The sequence below is a fragment of the Otolemur garnettii genome, unplaced genomic scaffold, assembly GCF_000181295.1.
Source record: "Otolemur garnettii isolate 467f Iridium unplaced genomic scaffold, OtoGar3 scaffold00043, whole genome shotgun sequence".
NCBI lineage: Eukaryota > Metazoa > Chordata > Mammalia > Primates > Galagidae > Otolemur > Otolemur garnettii.
Window position 1 is genome coordinate 4,847,727 of NW_003852438.1, and position 16,516 is coordinate 4,864,242.

The 16,516-nt window shown below is 38.5% G+C and overlaps 1 protein-coding gene across 5 annotated transcripts in view; it reads left to right on the top strand.

Annotated features, from left to right (window-relative positions):
- Positions 1-14,033, top strand: part of LARP4 (La ribonucleoprotein domain family member 4) — an 80,022-nt gene extending 65,989 nt beyond the window's left edge. For 4 of the 5 annotated variants that reach the window (XM_012805480.2, XM_023513704.1, XM_023513706.1 and 1 more), the window contains exons 12-15: positions 2,212-2,373; positions 6,240-6,364; positions 6,480-6,642; positions 9,740-14,033. In XM_012805480.2, the coding sequence (XP_012660934.1) occupies positions 2,212-2,373; positions 6,240-6,364; positions 6,480-6,642; positions 9,740-10,078 (789 nt within the window). In that variant the 3' untranslated portion in view covers positions 10,079-14,033. The remainder of the gene's footprint in view (positions 1-2,211; positions 2,374-6,239; positions 6,365-6,479; positions 6,643-9,739) is intronic. The other variant, XM_023513705.1, reaches the window with a different exon arrangement.
- Positions 14,034-16,516: the final 2,483 nt, after the last annotated feature.

The following is a 16,516-nucleotide window of genomic DNA, read 5'->3' on the forward strand; positions in this document are numbered from 1 at the left end:
TCTGGTGTATGTGGCTGGCACCTTGGCTGCTTGAGCTACAGACACAGAGCCTAGGCAACAATTCTTTTCTTTCATTTTTTTCAAGAGATGGGGTGTCTGCCAGGTGTGGTAGCACATTCCTATAATCCTAGCACTCCAGGTGGCCTACGTGGGTAAATTGCTTGAGCTCAGGAGTTTGAGACCAGTGTGAACTAGATTAAAACCCTGTTTCTAATGAAAAATAGAAAAATTAGCCAGTTGTGGTAGCCAGCACCTATATCCCAGCTACTCAGGAGGCTGAGGCAAGATAATTGCTAGAGCTTAAGAGTTCAAGGTTTCCATGAGCTAAGGTGATGCCACAGCACTCAACCTCTGGGTGACAAAGTGAGACTATCTCAAAAAAAAAAAAAAAAAAAGACTGGGCCTTACTCTTTTACCCAGGTTTGAGGGCAGTAACATGATCATAGCTCACTATAGCCTCAAACAACTGAGCACCTGTGATCCTCTTGCCTCCGCTTCCCAAATAGCTGTGACTACAGGAACATACCACCATGCCTGGCTAAGTATTTGAATTTTTGTACAGAGAGGGTCTTATCATGTTGCCTAGGGTGGTCCTCAACAGTTGGAAGAAAGTGGTTAGATTTAGAGTCTTTTTAATGTGCTTTGAATGTCATGATTGAGGACTAAAATTTGGTGTGAAAGAAAAGGAGACTGGCATGCCTTCCAACAGAAAGGACAGGGTAGAGGAGTTATTAATTCAGGAGGGAGATCGCAGAGATCAAATTTAGGATTGATAGATTAATCATAGTAATTGAAGTGATAGGAATTAATGAGATCATGAAGGGTATGCTCATGCTCTGAAGAATGATAAAAGTCTTTCAAATATGGAATCTTGTGGATTATAAGCAGTTGCTTTTGGCAGAAAATGAGATTATTTAGTATGTTGTTTGAAGTGTCCAAGCAAAATTGGGAGGGGAATTGAATTGATGTAGCAAAATGGGCAAGTGTATTCATGAGTTTCAAGTAAAGATCTGGGTTGGAAATATTTAAAGTGTACAATTCAATGATTGTTTTCATAAGTTAACAAAAACCCATCAAAATTTAAGAAGTAGTCGAGAGAAGCACATGACTGTCAGCTCTGAGAAGAACTAAGAGAACTATCCCAAAAACCAAAAGAAGAATGTACTCCCAAAGGAAAGAATTTAACACTTGAGGTCAGAAAAAATAAAATGTCAGGTTTTCCATTGTGAAAGGCATTGGTGACTTGCCAGCAACTATTTTAATTGAGTTATGAGTGCAGAGATGAGAACCTAGAGGAGGCACGTGTGACAGTCTTGTCAGGACATAATAATTTGGTAGATAGAAGGCAAAGGTAAGATTTTCCAAACTGTTAGATGGAAAAAAGATAATGTTCTTTCTTGAAACTATGTAGAGACAAAACAATGCCATGTGTAGGTAAGGTGCATATTGTATAGGGTTTTGGGAGAGGTGGACAGAGTTGTTTTGTTGCTCAGGCTACAATGCAATCATGTCAACATAACCTGCTCAAGTGACCCTCCTGCCTCAGCGTCCCAAGTAGCTGTGACTACAGGTGTACACTACCACACCTGGCTAGTTTTTCTATTTTTGGTAGATACAGGGTCTCATTCTTACTCAGGCTGGTCTCAAATTCCTGGACTCAACTGATCCTCCCACCTTGACTTCCCTATGTGCTGGGATATGTGTGTATTTTTTTGTTATGGAAGGAGGTGTAACAAATTTAGAAATCTGTGAACAGTGGAAATTGGTTAGAATAGTGGTTCTCAACCTGTGGGTCGCGACCCCTTTGGGGGTCTCCTGCATATCACATATTTACATTACGATTCATAATAGTGGCAAAATTACAGTTACGAAGTAGCCACAGAAATAATTTTATGGTTGGGGTTCACCACAACATGAGGAACTGTAGTAAAGGGTTGCAGCATTAGGAAGGTTGAGAACCACTGGTTTAGAAGGTTTAAGAGTAGGGCAGAGTTTGCAAAAGAAATAGGAAAGAACTGACTAAAGATAATTAAGATTGATAAGGACTAATAATAGCTAAACTGAGCCAAGAAACCAGGTATTTTATAAGGGAGACAATTCAGTGCATTAGGCTAGAGGTTTTGTTTCTTTTTTTACAGCTTTAAATGTTTGTGGCATAAGATTAGAGAATTAAATAGGCATGTGACTTCTTTTATTATTTGTATCCTTTAGAGACCCCATCCTTCAACAGCTGAAGCAAAGCCTCCAACACCAAAGTTTGACTTACTAGCCTCAAATTTTCCTCCTTTACCTGGAAGTTCATCAAGAATGCCAGGTGAACTTGTTTTGGAGAATAGGATGTCTGATGTTGTTAAAGGTGTCTACAAAGAAAAGGTAAACATGGAAGCATTTAATATAATTCTCTGTTACCTTATGAGACCATATTTAGACTTTATTTTTAGGGTTATCGCTTAAATTTTTTTTTTTTTTTAAGAGACAATCTCACTTTGTTTCCCTGGGTATAGGGCTGTGGCATCACAGCTCACAGCAACCTCCAGCTCTTGGGCTTAGGCGATTCTCTTGCCTCAGCCTCCTGAGTTGCTGGGACTACAGGAACCGGCCACAACACCCAGCGTTTTTTTGTTGCAGTTTGGCCAGGGCTGGTTTTGAACCCACCACCCTCAGCATATCAGGCTGGCACCCTACTCATTGAGCCACAGGCACCACCCTATTGTTTAAAATTTTATTTGCACATAGTATGTATTTCTGTCATAATTTTTATTCATCAAGTTTTCAGCATACATAGAATGTTTTAAAGATTTGTGATAGAACTACACAAGGTCAGTAAGGCATTCCTTGGCTTTTGCATGTCTTAGTACCAATCAGGTTAGATTTTTAGAACTGAAAGTTAAATGCAAGCTAAATCAAAGTTGTCATTACCACATTAAGTGCCTATAATTAACCAGTGATATAAATGAATTCTGAGCTAACTTGGTAACTTCAATTTTTCAAGTAATAGAGAATAGATAGGCCATCCTATAATATTTTTGATTGTAGACCTCTCCATATTTGAAATCCTCTGGTCTCACTAACTTTGCATTTTCTACCTTTTAATTCAGTTGGGTTTTTTTCTTTTTTACTGTGACATTACATGTGCATAGTAAATTTAGACTTCTAATGAAAAAGACAGGTCTATAATCCTATCACTTTGGGAGATGGAGGCAGGAGGATCACTTGAAGCCAAGAGTTGGAGAAAAAAAAAAAAAAGAAAAAGAAAAGAAAAATTATGTAGACCTAGTAGTGCATGCCTGCAGTCCCACATACTCAGGAGTCTGAGGCAGAAGGATCTCTTGAGCCCAGGAATTTGAGGTTGCAGTGAGCTATGATCACAGTGCTGCACTCTATATGCTATGGTCACACCATTCATTTGTTGCTCTCTACCTAGGATAACAGTGAGATTGTCTCAAAAAAAAAAAAAAAAAACAGTTAGGCTTTCTTATAATTATTTAAAAGCTACTATTGTGGGGCAGCGCCTGTGGCTCAGTGAGTAGGGCAGCAGCCCCAAATAACAAGGGTGGCGGATTCAAACCCAGCTATGGCCAAACTGCAACAACAAATAGCTGGGTTGGTGGTACCTGTAGCTTAAGTGTCTGTGCCACCATCCACATACACCAGAGCCGGCGGGTTCAATTCCAGTCCAGGCCTGCCAAACAACAATGACAACTACCACCAAAAAAATAGCCGGGCATTGTGATAGGCGCCTGTAGTCCCCACTACTTGGGAGGCTGAGGCAAGAGAATTGCTTAAGCCCAGGAGTTTGAGGATGCTGTGAGCTGTAACACCACTGCAGTCTACCCAGGGCTATAGCTTGAGGCTTTGTCTCAAAAAAAACCAAAAAAACAAAAACAAAGCCAGGTGTTGTGGCAGGTGCTTGTAGTCTCAGCTACTCAGGAGGCTGAGGCAAGAGAATCTCCTAAGCCCAAGTGCTGGAGGTTGCTGTGAGCTGTGATGCCACGACATTCTACCGAGGGTAACAAATTGAGACTCTGTCTTAAAAAAAAAAAATCTATTGTTTAAGTGGCAGTGTTTTTGTTTCCCCTTGGTGATACATAAAATAATGATACATTTTACAATTGGTAGCTTCTCAGAGATAATGATACAGAGATACACGCTTTTCTTTTTTTCTTTTTTTTGGAGACAGAGTCTCACTTTGTCACCCTTGTTAGAGTATCATGGCGTCATATCTCACAGCAACCTCCAACTCTTGGGCTCAAGCGATTGATTCCCTTGTCTCAGCCTCTCAAATAGCGGGGACTACATGCACCAACCACAATATACAGCTATTTTTAGGGACGAGGTCTTGCTGTGGCTCAGGCTGGTCTTGAACCCATGAGCTCATACAGTCCACTGGCCTCAGCCACCCAGAGTGTTAGGATTATAGACGTGAGCCACCGCCCCAGGCTTAGGTATACACTTTTAAATAGTAATAATAAAGTGTACTTCCCATTGTAATCTCAACGCAATTATCGCCTTTAAATATCTTTAGTATCTTAGCAGTGACATGTCTGTCTCCTCCCTAAATGCATTTCTTCTTCTCCTGTCCCACTTAGATTTAAACATTGTGGCTTGATGATAATAATTTCCTTTCTTTCTTTAGTAATTTGAGGTTTTATGGAACACATCCTGTCACATGTTGTTTGTGTGTTTGTTTTTTTGAGACAGAGTCTCATTTTGTCACCCTTGTTAGAGTGCTGTGGCATCACAGCTCACAGCAACCTCCAACTCCTGGACTTAGGTGATTCTTTTGCGTCAGCCTCCTGAGCAGCTGGGACTACAGGTACCCGCCACAATGCCCGGCTATTTTTCATTGCAGTTTGGCTGGGGCCGGCTTTGAACCTGCCACCCTTGGTTATATGGGGCAGGTGCCCTACCCACTGAGTTCACTTGGTAGAGTGCCATGGTAGTATCATAGCTCATAGTAATCTCAAACTCTTGGGTTTAAGCAGTTCTCCTTCCTAAACCTCCCAACCCACCACAACCCTCCTGAGATCAGCAGTTAGAAATCAGCCTAAGCAAGAGCAAGACCAGTTTCTACTAAAAACAAAAGATTAGCCTAGCATTGTGGTGGACGCCTGTAGTTCCAGCCACTTGGGCAAGTGAAACAAGAGGATCTGTCAGCTAGTCTGACATCATGGCTAGCTAGCTAGATCGATAAATGGATGAACGAATGCACTAGCTTCCTGAGATCTTTGAGAATCTAAGGGCTCTGATTCCTGATCTCAGTGATCTATTTTGTTCTTTTCTCTGGAAAAAGAATTTTTTTCTTTACCTTTGGTATTCTGTGAATATTGATTTATCTTAGTATGGCCCTTTTACATTAATTGCACTGGATGCTTAGTGGACCCTTTCAAGTCTGGGACTTGGTCCATCATAGGAAATTTTTCTGTATAATCTCTCTGATAAATTCTTCCTTTCTTCTTTTCTTCTTTTGGGTTTTCTTAATTTTTGTATTTTTCTTGTGTATTTTCTACAAACTTTATCCAAACATTACTATTTAAACCTATTGAGCAATTTATTTTATTATTATTATTTTGTTTTGTGGATGTGTCCTTTATTTGTTTGTTTTGACACAGAGTCTCAATTTGTCACCCTGGGTAGAGTGCTGTGATGTCAGCCTAGCTCAGGAACTTCAAACTCTTGGGCTCAAGCAATCCTCTTGCCTCAGTCTTCGAGTGGCTGAGACTATAGGCACCCCACACAAGCTCAAGCAATCCCCTCTCCTGGCCCGTCCAGGGTGCTAGGATTTTAGCGTTTTTGCCACCTTACCTGGCCTGCTTTTTGTTTTGCTTGAGACAGGGTCTGGTCTTGTTTTGTCTCTGGACTAGAGTGTAGTGTCATCACTACAGACTTTAGACTCCTAGGTTCAAGCCATTCCCTTGCCTCAACCTTTGGAGTAGCAGGGACTACAAGCAGGAGCCTCCACGCCCAGCTAATTTTTTTATTTTTTTGTTTAGAGATTAGGTCTAGCCTTTGGTCAGGCTGGTCTTGAACCCTTGGCCTCAAGTGATTATCTCACTGAAGGATTCCAAAAGTGTTTAGATCACAGGTGTGAGCCACTACATCTGACCTCATTGCGGCTTAGATTTACTTCCTGTAGTAACACATTATATTGATTATCTTCTCATGTACTTACTGGCCACTTGTGTATCTTCTTTGGGAAAACGTCTAAGTGTAATTTTGAAATATCTTTTTATGTTAAGGATAATGAAGAGTTGAGAGTGAGTTGCCCAGTGCCTGCAGATGATGAGCAGACAGACTGCACTTCTGCCCAACAACTAAGTATGACTCCCAGTCCTCCAGGTGCAACTGAGATTCCTGCATTAAGGTACATGTTTTAGTATAGAAGACTTCAACAATGAATTATTTTTTCATCCATTCCCTTGCCTAACTGTTCTTTGATGCTATTCTAAGTCTAATTTCAAGCTTTTTTTTTTCTTTAGCACAACTCAGCAAGAAAAGGATTTAGTAGAGGATACCACTGTTCAGAAGGATGTTCTCAACCAGATACCAGTTTCTTCCCCAAGTACTACCAAGCCATCAAGGGCAAATACTGCTTCACCATGTAATAGTAACATAAATGCAGCTGTAGCTGTGGCTCTGCAGGTAACTTGAAGAGTTTTGTTTACATGTGAAAAAATATGTGAAAAAAATAGTTATCTAATTTATTATAGTATTTAGTTAGATCTGGGCTCAGCACCTGTAGCTGAGTGGTTAGGGCACTGGCCACATACACCCAGGCTGGTGGGTTCAAACCCAGCCCAGGCCTGCTAATCTGCAATGACAGATACAACAAAAAAATAGCCTGGCTTTGTAGGTGGCGATAGCCCCAGCTGCTTGGGAGGCTGAGGCAAGAACATTACTTAAACTCAAGAATATGAGGTTACTGTGAACTGTCAAGCCATGGCACTCTACCAAATGCAACATAGTGAAACTGTTTCAAAAAAGAAGAAGAAAACTTTGTTAGATTAGATTCATTCAGAAGTATCCCAAATTGATGCTGCCTACATCAGAAGGAAACCAAAGGAATTTAAAGTCACTACAGAGAGTTGGGACTTTTATATCATGTTGAGGGAATGAAAAATTATTAATTGTTCTGTTTTTTTTTGTTTTGTTTTGTTTAAGTCAGAGTCTCACTATGTCACCCTAGCTAGAGTGCCATGGCGTCACAGCTCACAGCAACCTCCAACTCTTGGACTTAGGCAATTCTCTGTCCTCAGCCTCCTAAGTAGCTGGGATGGGCACCCAGCTATTTTTTTGGTTGTAATTGTCATTGTTGTTTGGCAGGTCCAGGCTGGATTCAAACCCTCCAGCTCCTGTGTATGTGGCTAGCGCCCTTGCCGCTGAGCTATAGGCGCCAAGCCTGTTCTGTTTTTTTAAATAAATTTTATTGTATATATTTAGGGCATACAACATAAGAAGATACATGTGCGTACTTTTAAATTCTAGGAATAATTATGTTGCTGTTGCCCAAGGAAATTTCTTTTATAGTGAGCAGCCCATGTGAAGACAATTTGTTATTACATTTTACACCTTTTTATTTAAAAAGTCCCTGAGTACTAAAGACAATTAGACCTGTGTTTGTGTTGTACTTGTTTTCACTTTTCCATTCAATAAACAGTATTTCTACCTTAGTCATAAAAGTAGAAAAATGGGGACAGGTGTAGGCAGAAAACAAAAAAAACTCCCTGAAACCAAGCCCATATTTAGCAGTATGTAGAACAGCAGTGAATGTTGTAATCCTTAGATGAAGCAACTTTTATTTTTTGGTTAACAATAAGAGAAAAAAAAATCAGTGGTCATTTTTTTTTATTATTATGTTTTTTCTGTAGTTCTTTTTTTTGTTTGTTTGTTTGTTTGTTTTTTTGGAGACAGCCTCAAGCTGTCCCCCTGGGTAGAGTGCCATGGCATCACAGCTCACAGCAACCTCCAACTCCTGGGCTCAAGTGAGTCTCCTGCCTCAGCCTCCCTGGGAGTAGCTGGGACCACAGACGCCCCCCACAATGCTCGGCTATTTCTTTGGTTGTAGCCATCATTGTTGTTTGGCGGGCCCGGGCTGGATTTGAACCCACCACCTTAGGTGTATGTGGCTGGCGCCTTAGCCACTTGAGCCACAGGCGCCAAGCCTGTAGTTCATTTTTTATATTGCTTTCCTAATGTGTTACCTAAGACTTGTAATGATTAAATGTTAAAGTAGTTGTTCAAGGGGTACTGGTTGTATATTTTTTTTTCCCTGATCATATTATGTAAAGCAAAACTTCTTTTCTTTTCCAACTTATGATGAAATTGTCATTTTGATAGCATAACAAAACATTGAGCTGCTTGTTACATATATGCCAGCTAAGTCTCTAGCCACTGAGAGGCTACTCCCATTTGTATGAACATTTCAGAATTGTTACACAATTTTATACTTTGGAAAGTGAAGAGGAAGAAACACAAACTTTATCTAAAATCCTTCTTATTTTATTTTATTTATTTATTTGTTTTTTGAGACAGAGTCTCATAGTGTGGCCCTAGGTGGAGTGCCATGGTCACAGCTCACAGCAACCTCAAACTCTTGGGCTTAAGCAATTCTCTTGTCTCACCTGCCCAGTTAGGTGGGACTACAGGCATCCACCACAATGCCAGGCTTTTTTTTTGAGACAGATCCTCCCAAGCAGCTGGGACTACAGGCATCTGCCACACCACCTGGCTATTTTTTAATTCTAGTTGTCATTGTTTTTTGGTAGTCCCAGGCTGGATTCAAACCTGCCAGTGGTTATGTGGCTGGTGCGCTGGCCGCTGAGCTACAAGTGCCGAGCCAGTGCCAGGCCTTTTTTTTGTCATTGTTGCTGTTGTCGTTGTTTGGTAGGCCCAGATTGGATTCAAGCCTGCCAGCTCTGATGTATGTGGCTGGCACCTTAGCCACTGAGCTGTAGGCTCTGAGCCCCTAAAATCCTATTTAGTGATATAACTAGTATGATTTTAGTATTGCTCTTTACTGTATGTTGAAAATACTTTAATAATGACAGTAATTTTTAAAAAGCTTTGACTGGAATGCTTAGTAAGTGCTAAGACCACTAATAAAACGTTTGTGCTTTATTCATAATATATCATGCCTTTTTCAGATGAGGTAATTAAGACTTTTTGTTAGTCTTCTATTAATATTCTATTGGCATCTACCTGCTTTGCTGCAGTTCTTATTGATTCACTCTCAGAAGTTTTCAGAGATGGCTTGGTGCCCACAGCTCTGTGGTAGGCTGAGGTACACTGAGGCTGGCAAGTTCAGGCCTGGCCCAGGCCAGCTAAAACAACAATGATATCTGCAACAATAAAAAAAAATAGGTGGGTGTTGTGGCAGATTTCTGTAGTCTCAGCTATTTGGGAAGCTGAGGCAAGAGAATTGCCTAAGTCCAAGAGTTTTGAGGTTGCTGTGAGCTGTGAAGCCAAAGCACTCTACTGAGGGTGACCTAGTAAGACTCTGTCTCAAAAAAAAGGAAGTTATTATATCATAAATAAATGGCTAAGCCTTCTTATTATTTTCAACAAATACTTTTTAAGATTTTACCAGTATATTTTATCAGCAGTGTATGTGAGAATGCCCATTGCCCTTTCCTCTAAGATAACTATGATTTTCTTGTGTTAACATGATTTTTTGGTCCTTTGTTATTTAGAGAATATGTGCCATAAATTTCTTTTTTGCTTGTTTCTTATTGCTTCAAAGGAACCCCGAAAGTTAAGTTATGCTGAAGTGTGCCAGAAGCCCCCAAAAGAGCCGTCTTCAGTTCTTGTGCAACCACTGCGGGAACTTCGCTCCAATGTAGTGTCTCCCACCAAAAATGAAGAGAATGGAGCTCCTGAGAAGTCTGTTGAGAAACCGCATGAGAAGCCAGAAGCAAGGGCTAACAAGGATTATTCTGGCTTCCGAGGCAATGCCACAGCCAGGGGAGCAGCTGGAAAAATCAGGGAACAGAGACGCCAGTTTAGCCATAGGGCAATACCTCAGGGAGTGACTCGACGTAATGGCAAAGAGCAATATGTGCCACCCAGATCACCAAAGTAAAAAAAGAAAAAAAAAAAACTTTTCACAAACTTTTCTCTCTTCCCATTAAACTTGAGCCGTGGCTATATTGAACTGTTTTGGAGGGGAGGGTTTCGCCAGAAAGGAAACAGGAAGATGTATGTCCTTAAATCATTATGGATTTTGGCGTTGTGAGCAGTAGGATCCCAAAATTCATCTCTAATGTGATTTTTTAAATGCTGGAGGATTCCAATCAGTATAAATATATATATATATATATACACACATATATAAAAATATATAATTTTTCTATTTTTGTTTTTGATTTTAATTTGCAGAGATTTTCTGCTTAGAATCAATTTTGAACGTTCAGATTTAGCTTGAAGAAAACATTATACATCCTTCAGTATAGGAGATGAGGGAGTGAGAGAAAATATTTTTTGAACAAGCAATTCTGTAAAATTAGAAATTACTTTTTTTAATCTATTTAAAAGTTTGGCTTGGAAAATGCCATCTCTGGCTATATCGCCTTTTGTTGCAAAGCAGATCTGTGGCTGGAGTGCCTGTTGTGGATGTGAGTGTGGACAAGAGCGATTGAAGCCAAATCTGTTGTGTTAGTAAATGATTTTAAAACTGAATGTAATACTTGAGTAGTTTTTTCTTCCTAGTTTGAAATTTAGTCTGTCTTTCTGAGCTTACTAATATTTCATCCAAGAAGTTGTACTTGGAAATGTGACTACCAATCAGTTTGATACTCAAGGAAAAAAGTTTATTCAGAAAATTGAAAAAAATTCATCTTAGACCTGAATCGATAGCCTTCAGAGTTTTAAACTGCCCTGTGATTTTTCCCCTAACATGGGAAACAAACGTTTTTTGGATACTCTATGATACTCTCTGTTCTTTGCCCACTCCCCAAAGCAGAATAACCACATAATGAATTCTGTGTTTGTAACTGCTTTGACAAGTCTAGTCAAATGATTCAACTGTTCTAAATTTCAGATTCAATTGAACATGAAATATTTACTCTTCTGTTCACTTACAGAATTTTAGGTCCCAGAATGGTAGGGCAAACTAACCCTACAATAATTTATTTGCATTAATGTTTAAGGTGAAACATTGTAACTTACTTTAAAAAGTGAAATAGTGTAGAAGTAAAAAAACATTTTTAAAAGGCTTAATTTGGGGGGAATCTTTTTTCTGTTTACAGAGTATTATTTTCCCTCCTTCATTTCTTCCCCCACCCTGAAAAAAAGATACAGTTTGGAATTCACTGAAACAGAACCAGCAAGTCTTGAGATTTTTAAGATGAAGAAAATGGTTGAAGAAAATTAATGTGTATTTTCTCAGTGGATAAAGTTATATAGTTTTCATATGTTAAATAGACAAGTTTACATGCTGGTATTTAGGAAGTGGCTCTACTATTAAAAACCATGTTGCATTAATCTGTTTTAAGTCATACCATGTTCAGAGTTCTATGTAAGGTGGCTTTTGTTTTTCTTTTTATGGATAGTTTGTAATACGTAAGAACTGTCCCTTATGTTAGTGAATTACATATGTACAAATTGAAACTGTAAATTGTGAACACTGGAAAGCACCATTGTGACATAGACTAAACATCTTAGTAATATATTAAAATGAATGTAAATGGAAGTTAAAATTACATTACTGTGAAACTTATCTTCCAACTCTAAGTTAAGCTTCGAAAATTTGTATTAGTGGGTAACTATTAAGAGCTTGGAAAACACTGCACATTTCTGTACAAGCCAGAATTATTTCTTTGTAACTTATTATTCAGCTTGGCAATTGCTTTTGATTTGTTGGATTTTATAACATGGTATAACATATTGCTCAGTTTGAAACTATTCATTTCTACACACTATTTTTTAAATCGCTTAGTAGATGAAACATACAATGAAACTACCTGTGCTGAAATTTGGGGGAAGTTTAGGTCCTTTTAAGGAAAGTATTAATAATCACTGACTACATCTATGATAAAAGTGCTTATTTTTGTTTACTTAGATAATGCTGCAGTTGGTGGAAATGATAAACATTAAAGTGTTAACATCCTGTGAATGCATTGGATTTAAGAGAATAAACATTTTGTAAAAATCACTTGGTAAGGATTATAAACTTAATTATTGCACTTAAAATGAAACATACTTTTTTTAAACAATGTGTCACAGATGTAGGCTTGTATTATATGTATGCTTGTGTGTCTTAATGTTTCTAAAAATCTAAAGATTCTAATTGTAACACAAAAAAAAGTCTTTTAAGAGTCTTCTTTTGAAGAAAGCAAGTGTATTTTTGCTTTTTCCCTAAACATTACTGAAAGTAGAAATTTAATTTGAAGACATGACCATTTTTTAAATTTCTCATAGTGTTTTTAATTTAATTTGCCTCATTACAACTAATAGTTCCCATTTGATGGGATATATAGAGAAGAATAAGTGTGTGTGTATGTGTGTGTGTATATATAATATATATTCACAGTATGTATTTAGCATTTATTTTATTACACCAGATTTAAGGATTTTATCTAAATGATGCCTGTGAGTTGTGTGAAAACTGTTGGCTTTTTTCCCAGCATTACTCTATTATTGATGAGGGTGGGTGTTCATTGTAGTTCAATTATTTATTTGGTTCTTTAGATGGAAAAATGTCAATATCAAAATTTTTCGTCAGCTTTATGATTTACCATTTTTCCTTAGGCTGTTGAATGTCTGATACAGTGATGTTCTGCCATAAGTTTTTACTGAATGAAAAGAAGTTATTATTACCTTGCAGTTTAGAGGAAGTACATAGAGACATTGCAAAACCTGCCTCCATTTTTTATCCTGATAATTAAGGTTTTCGTAATGTCAACGGCCTGTCTAATCTGAATAATTTCAGTTTTGCCAAAAATAGGCACATTAAAATAGTGAATTTTTTTCAACCGTATTTTAGAGGAAGATAATACTTCAGTGATACAGGGTTATGGTGGTCCTAAGTGCTCAGTGTACAGGAGATCAGATGACACGCAGAATTCTCATTTATTTTTGGTTCCTAAAATGAAGGTAGCTTGAATATTTCACATTCCATTTTCTTTTTAAATAACCATGTTTGCTTGTACAAGGCTTAAATGATGGAGTATTAGCATCTTCACTAGTGTTTACACTAGAAAACAATGTTGCTGGAACAGAAAATAGCATTTAAAAGTTACTGAACCCTTCTCTAGTTTATTAGGTATGGCCTTACTAATTAGTCTCTTTGCTTAAATGTCCACTGGCTTTACTCTGACACAGTCAAACAACACTGGAGTTAATTCTCTGATATTTGTGTTGGCAATATATATTAATCATTTTAAAAGTACCAGTTTTTCTTTTTTAACAGAAAAGGCAAACTCAGAAGAGGACATGTGTTTCTTTTAAGGGGATTTTATAAATTCTTAATTATATGACAGGTAAAGTTTTCTAATATTTTATATTTCCTTAGATTTGGTGGCCATTAATTTAACTGGGCTTTTTGGCATATGCTAATGTAGCTCAACTGAGTGTCCAAGAAAATACTTAGACATTTCACTTTTTATGAACTGAAGGAGGATATTTTAAGGAGTTGAATTTGTTTTCAAGTTGAGAATCAATTCTATTTTACAATTCACTTGATTATTAAATAACTTAAAGTTTAATTTTTAAAGCTGAGGACTTTTTGTGAATCTTTGAGTAGACAGTTCCTAAAAGTACAACTCAGATATCAACAGACTGTGTGTTAAATGGTTTTATTTTCACTTTTCAGCACAGAATACTGAGTAGCATGTGTAAAGAAATATCCATATCAGCTTTTTTTAAAATCCTGATTCAGGTGTCCTTTGAGTGACATCTCTTAAATGTGAGGGGTTGGGGTTTAGAACCAGTTCTCTGACTTCTATTTTGTCCATTGCGTAGGTTTGTTTCTATTGTCAAAAATGTCCCCTCCCAAAATGGTATGACACATGCTCATGCATAAAATGTTAAAATGAGTACATCCTTGTATTTGTATTTGTTTTCAACATTGCCAAGGTGCTATGGGAAACTAAAGTAACAAAAATTAGACAAAAATAAAATTATTAAAAGCAGGATTGGTGTTAATGTCTACTGACTACTGTTTACTTTTCATTAATTTTTTTAAAAATTTGCATTTACATGGAGGATACTTTTCATTAATTTTATATGTTGCCCATTCTAGCATCATTATTGTCTCAGCTGGGTTTTTTGTTTGTTCCTTTGCTTTTCAGGGTGGAAGGGCAGTGAGGGGTAGAGTATTTCATCTGTAAAACAAGGACAAAGCCAGAATATTCGACTTTCTGATTCTCAGGTTTACTTTGTTGCTTTTTTTTTGAGACAGTCTCACTTTGTCTCCCTTAGTAGTACTGTGGTGTCATAGCTCACAGCAACCTCAAACTCCTGGGTTTAAGCGATTCTCTTGCCTCAGCCTCCCAAGTAGCTAGGACTGCAAGTGCCCACCACAATGCCTGGCTATTTTTAGAGATGGGGGTCTAGGTCTAGTTCAGGCTGGTCTCAAACCTGTGAGCTCAGGCAATCCACTCACCTCAGCATCCCAAATGCTGGGATTGCAGGTGTGAATCACCTCACCTGGCCTCAGGTTTACTTTTAATTGTTTTAGTATCAGTGGCTGGAGATTGAAAGGAGAAAAAAATCCCACAGTAATGTACACTTTAAAGATCATACCTTCATAGAGCATATTATTACTTGCTTGAGTGTGAGTATCAAACCCAGCTAAAGAGTATTTGGGGCTTTTTTTCCCTCAGAGTCTTATTCTGTCACCGTTGGTTTAAGTGTCCTGGCATCATAACTCACAACCTCAAACTCTTGCTCCAGTGATCCTCATGCCTCAGCTTCCCAAGTAGCTGGGACTATAGGCATCTTCCACAACATCTGGCTAATTTTTCTATTTTTAGTAGAGAAAGGGTCTTGCTCTTGCTCAGGCTGGTCTTGAACTTAGTGCAAGTGATCCCAAAATCTTTTAGTTTTAAAAGATTTTTTTTTTTTTGAGACAGAAACTCAAGCTGTTGCCCTAGGTAGAGAGCTATGACATCATAGCTCACAGCACCCTCCAACTCCTGGGCCTAAGCAATTCTCTTGCCCCCGCCTCCCAAGTAGCTGGGACTATAGGCGCCCACCACAACACCCAGCCATTTTTTGGTTGTAGTGGTCATTGTTGCTTTGGCAGGCCTGGGCTGGATTCAAACTTGCCAGCTCTGGTATATGTGGCTGGTGCCTTAGCCACTTGAGCTACAGGTGCCAAGTCAAAAGATGTTTCTTTTAAAGGCAGTAATGGAAAAACAATGAGTCTCTGGCTTTGAACTGTTGTAAGTTAATGTGATACCTTTAGTTGAATGTACTGTATTGGTATAAAAAATGGTTTTTATAGGCTCGGCGCCCATAGAACAGGGATTATGGTGCTAGCCACATACGCTGAAGCTGGTGGTTTCAAGCCTAGCCTGGGCCAGCTAAACAACGACAACTGCAACAAAAAGTAGCCAGGCATTGTGGCAGGTGTCTACAGTCCCAGCTACTTGGGAGACTGAGGCAAAAGAATCATTTAAGCCCAAGAGTTTAAAGTTAACTGTGAGCTGTGATGCCACAACCCTCTACCCAGGGAAGCAGCTTGAGACTCTGTCTCAGAAAAAAAAAAAAAAAGAAAGAAATGGTTTTGTAGGCTTGGTGCTTGTAGCTTAGCAGCTAGGGCAACAAAGTGAAACTGTCTCAAAAAAAAAAAAAAAGGTTTTGTATGGCTACTATGCTACAGTTTATTCTTGAATTGTCAAAGAAAACTTTTATGGTAGAAATCTAGGTCTTAACAGCCTGATTTCAAGCTATACGCTCTCTCTTTTTTTTAAAGATAGTCTTATTCTGCCAGCCTGGGTAGAGTGCCATGGCGCCATAGCTCATAGCAACCTCAAACTCTTAGGATCCTGCGACCTCTTGCCTCTGCCTCCCAAGTAGCTGAGACTACACATACCCAACACAAAACCCAGCTAGTTTTTCTATTGTTAGTAACGACCTGGTCTCCCTTTGCTCAGGCTGTTCTAGAACTCCTGAGTTCAGTGTAATCTACCCACCCGAGCCTCCCAGAGTGCTAGGATTACCAGCCTGAGCCACCACACCCAGCCACTATATTCTCCCAATTCTTAGCAATACTTAACTGTTCTACAAAGCCTTGGATATGTTTGCAAATAATACACCTTAAGGTAACACTTAACATGACCATTCACTTTAATAATTATTTACCTCTTTAGCATTGCCCTTTAGCTAAACCTTCAATTTGGTAACAAACATTTAACAAAGATGGCTAGTATCAGTAAGTGAAACGGGCCTGGTAATGACAGGTTTACAGGGGATTAAATACTAACAAAGCCTCATGTCATCGTGTTAGTGTATTTTGTGTGGGAGGGTGCATAACAAATTTTATGTCAGGAACACAGTACGATGATTTTTTTTTTTT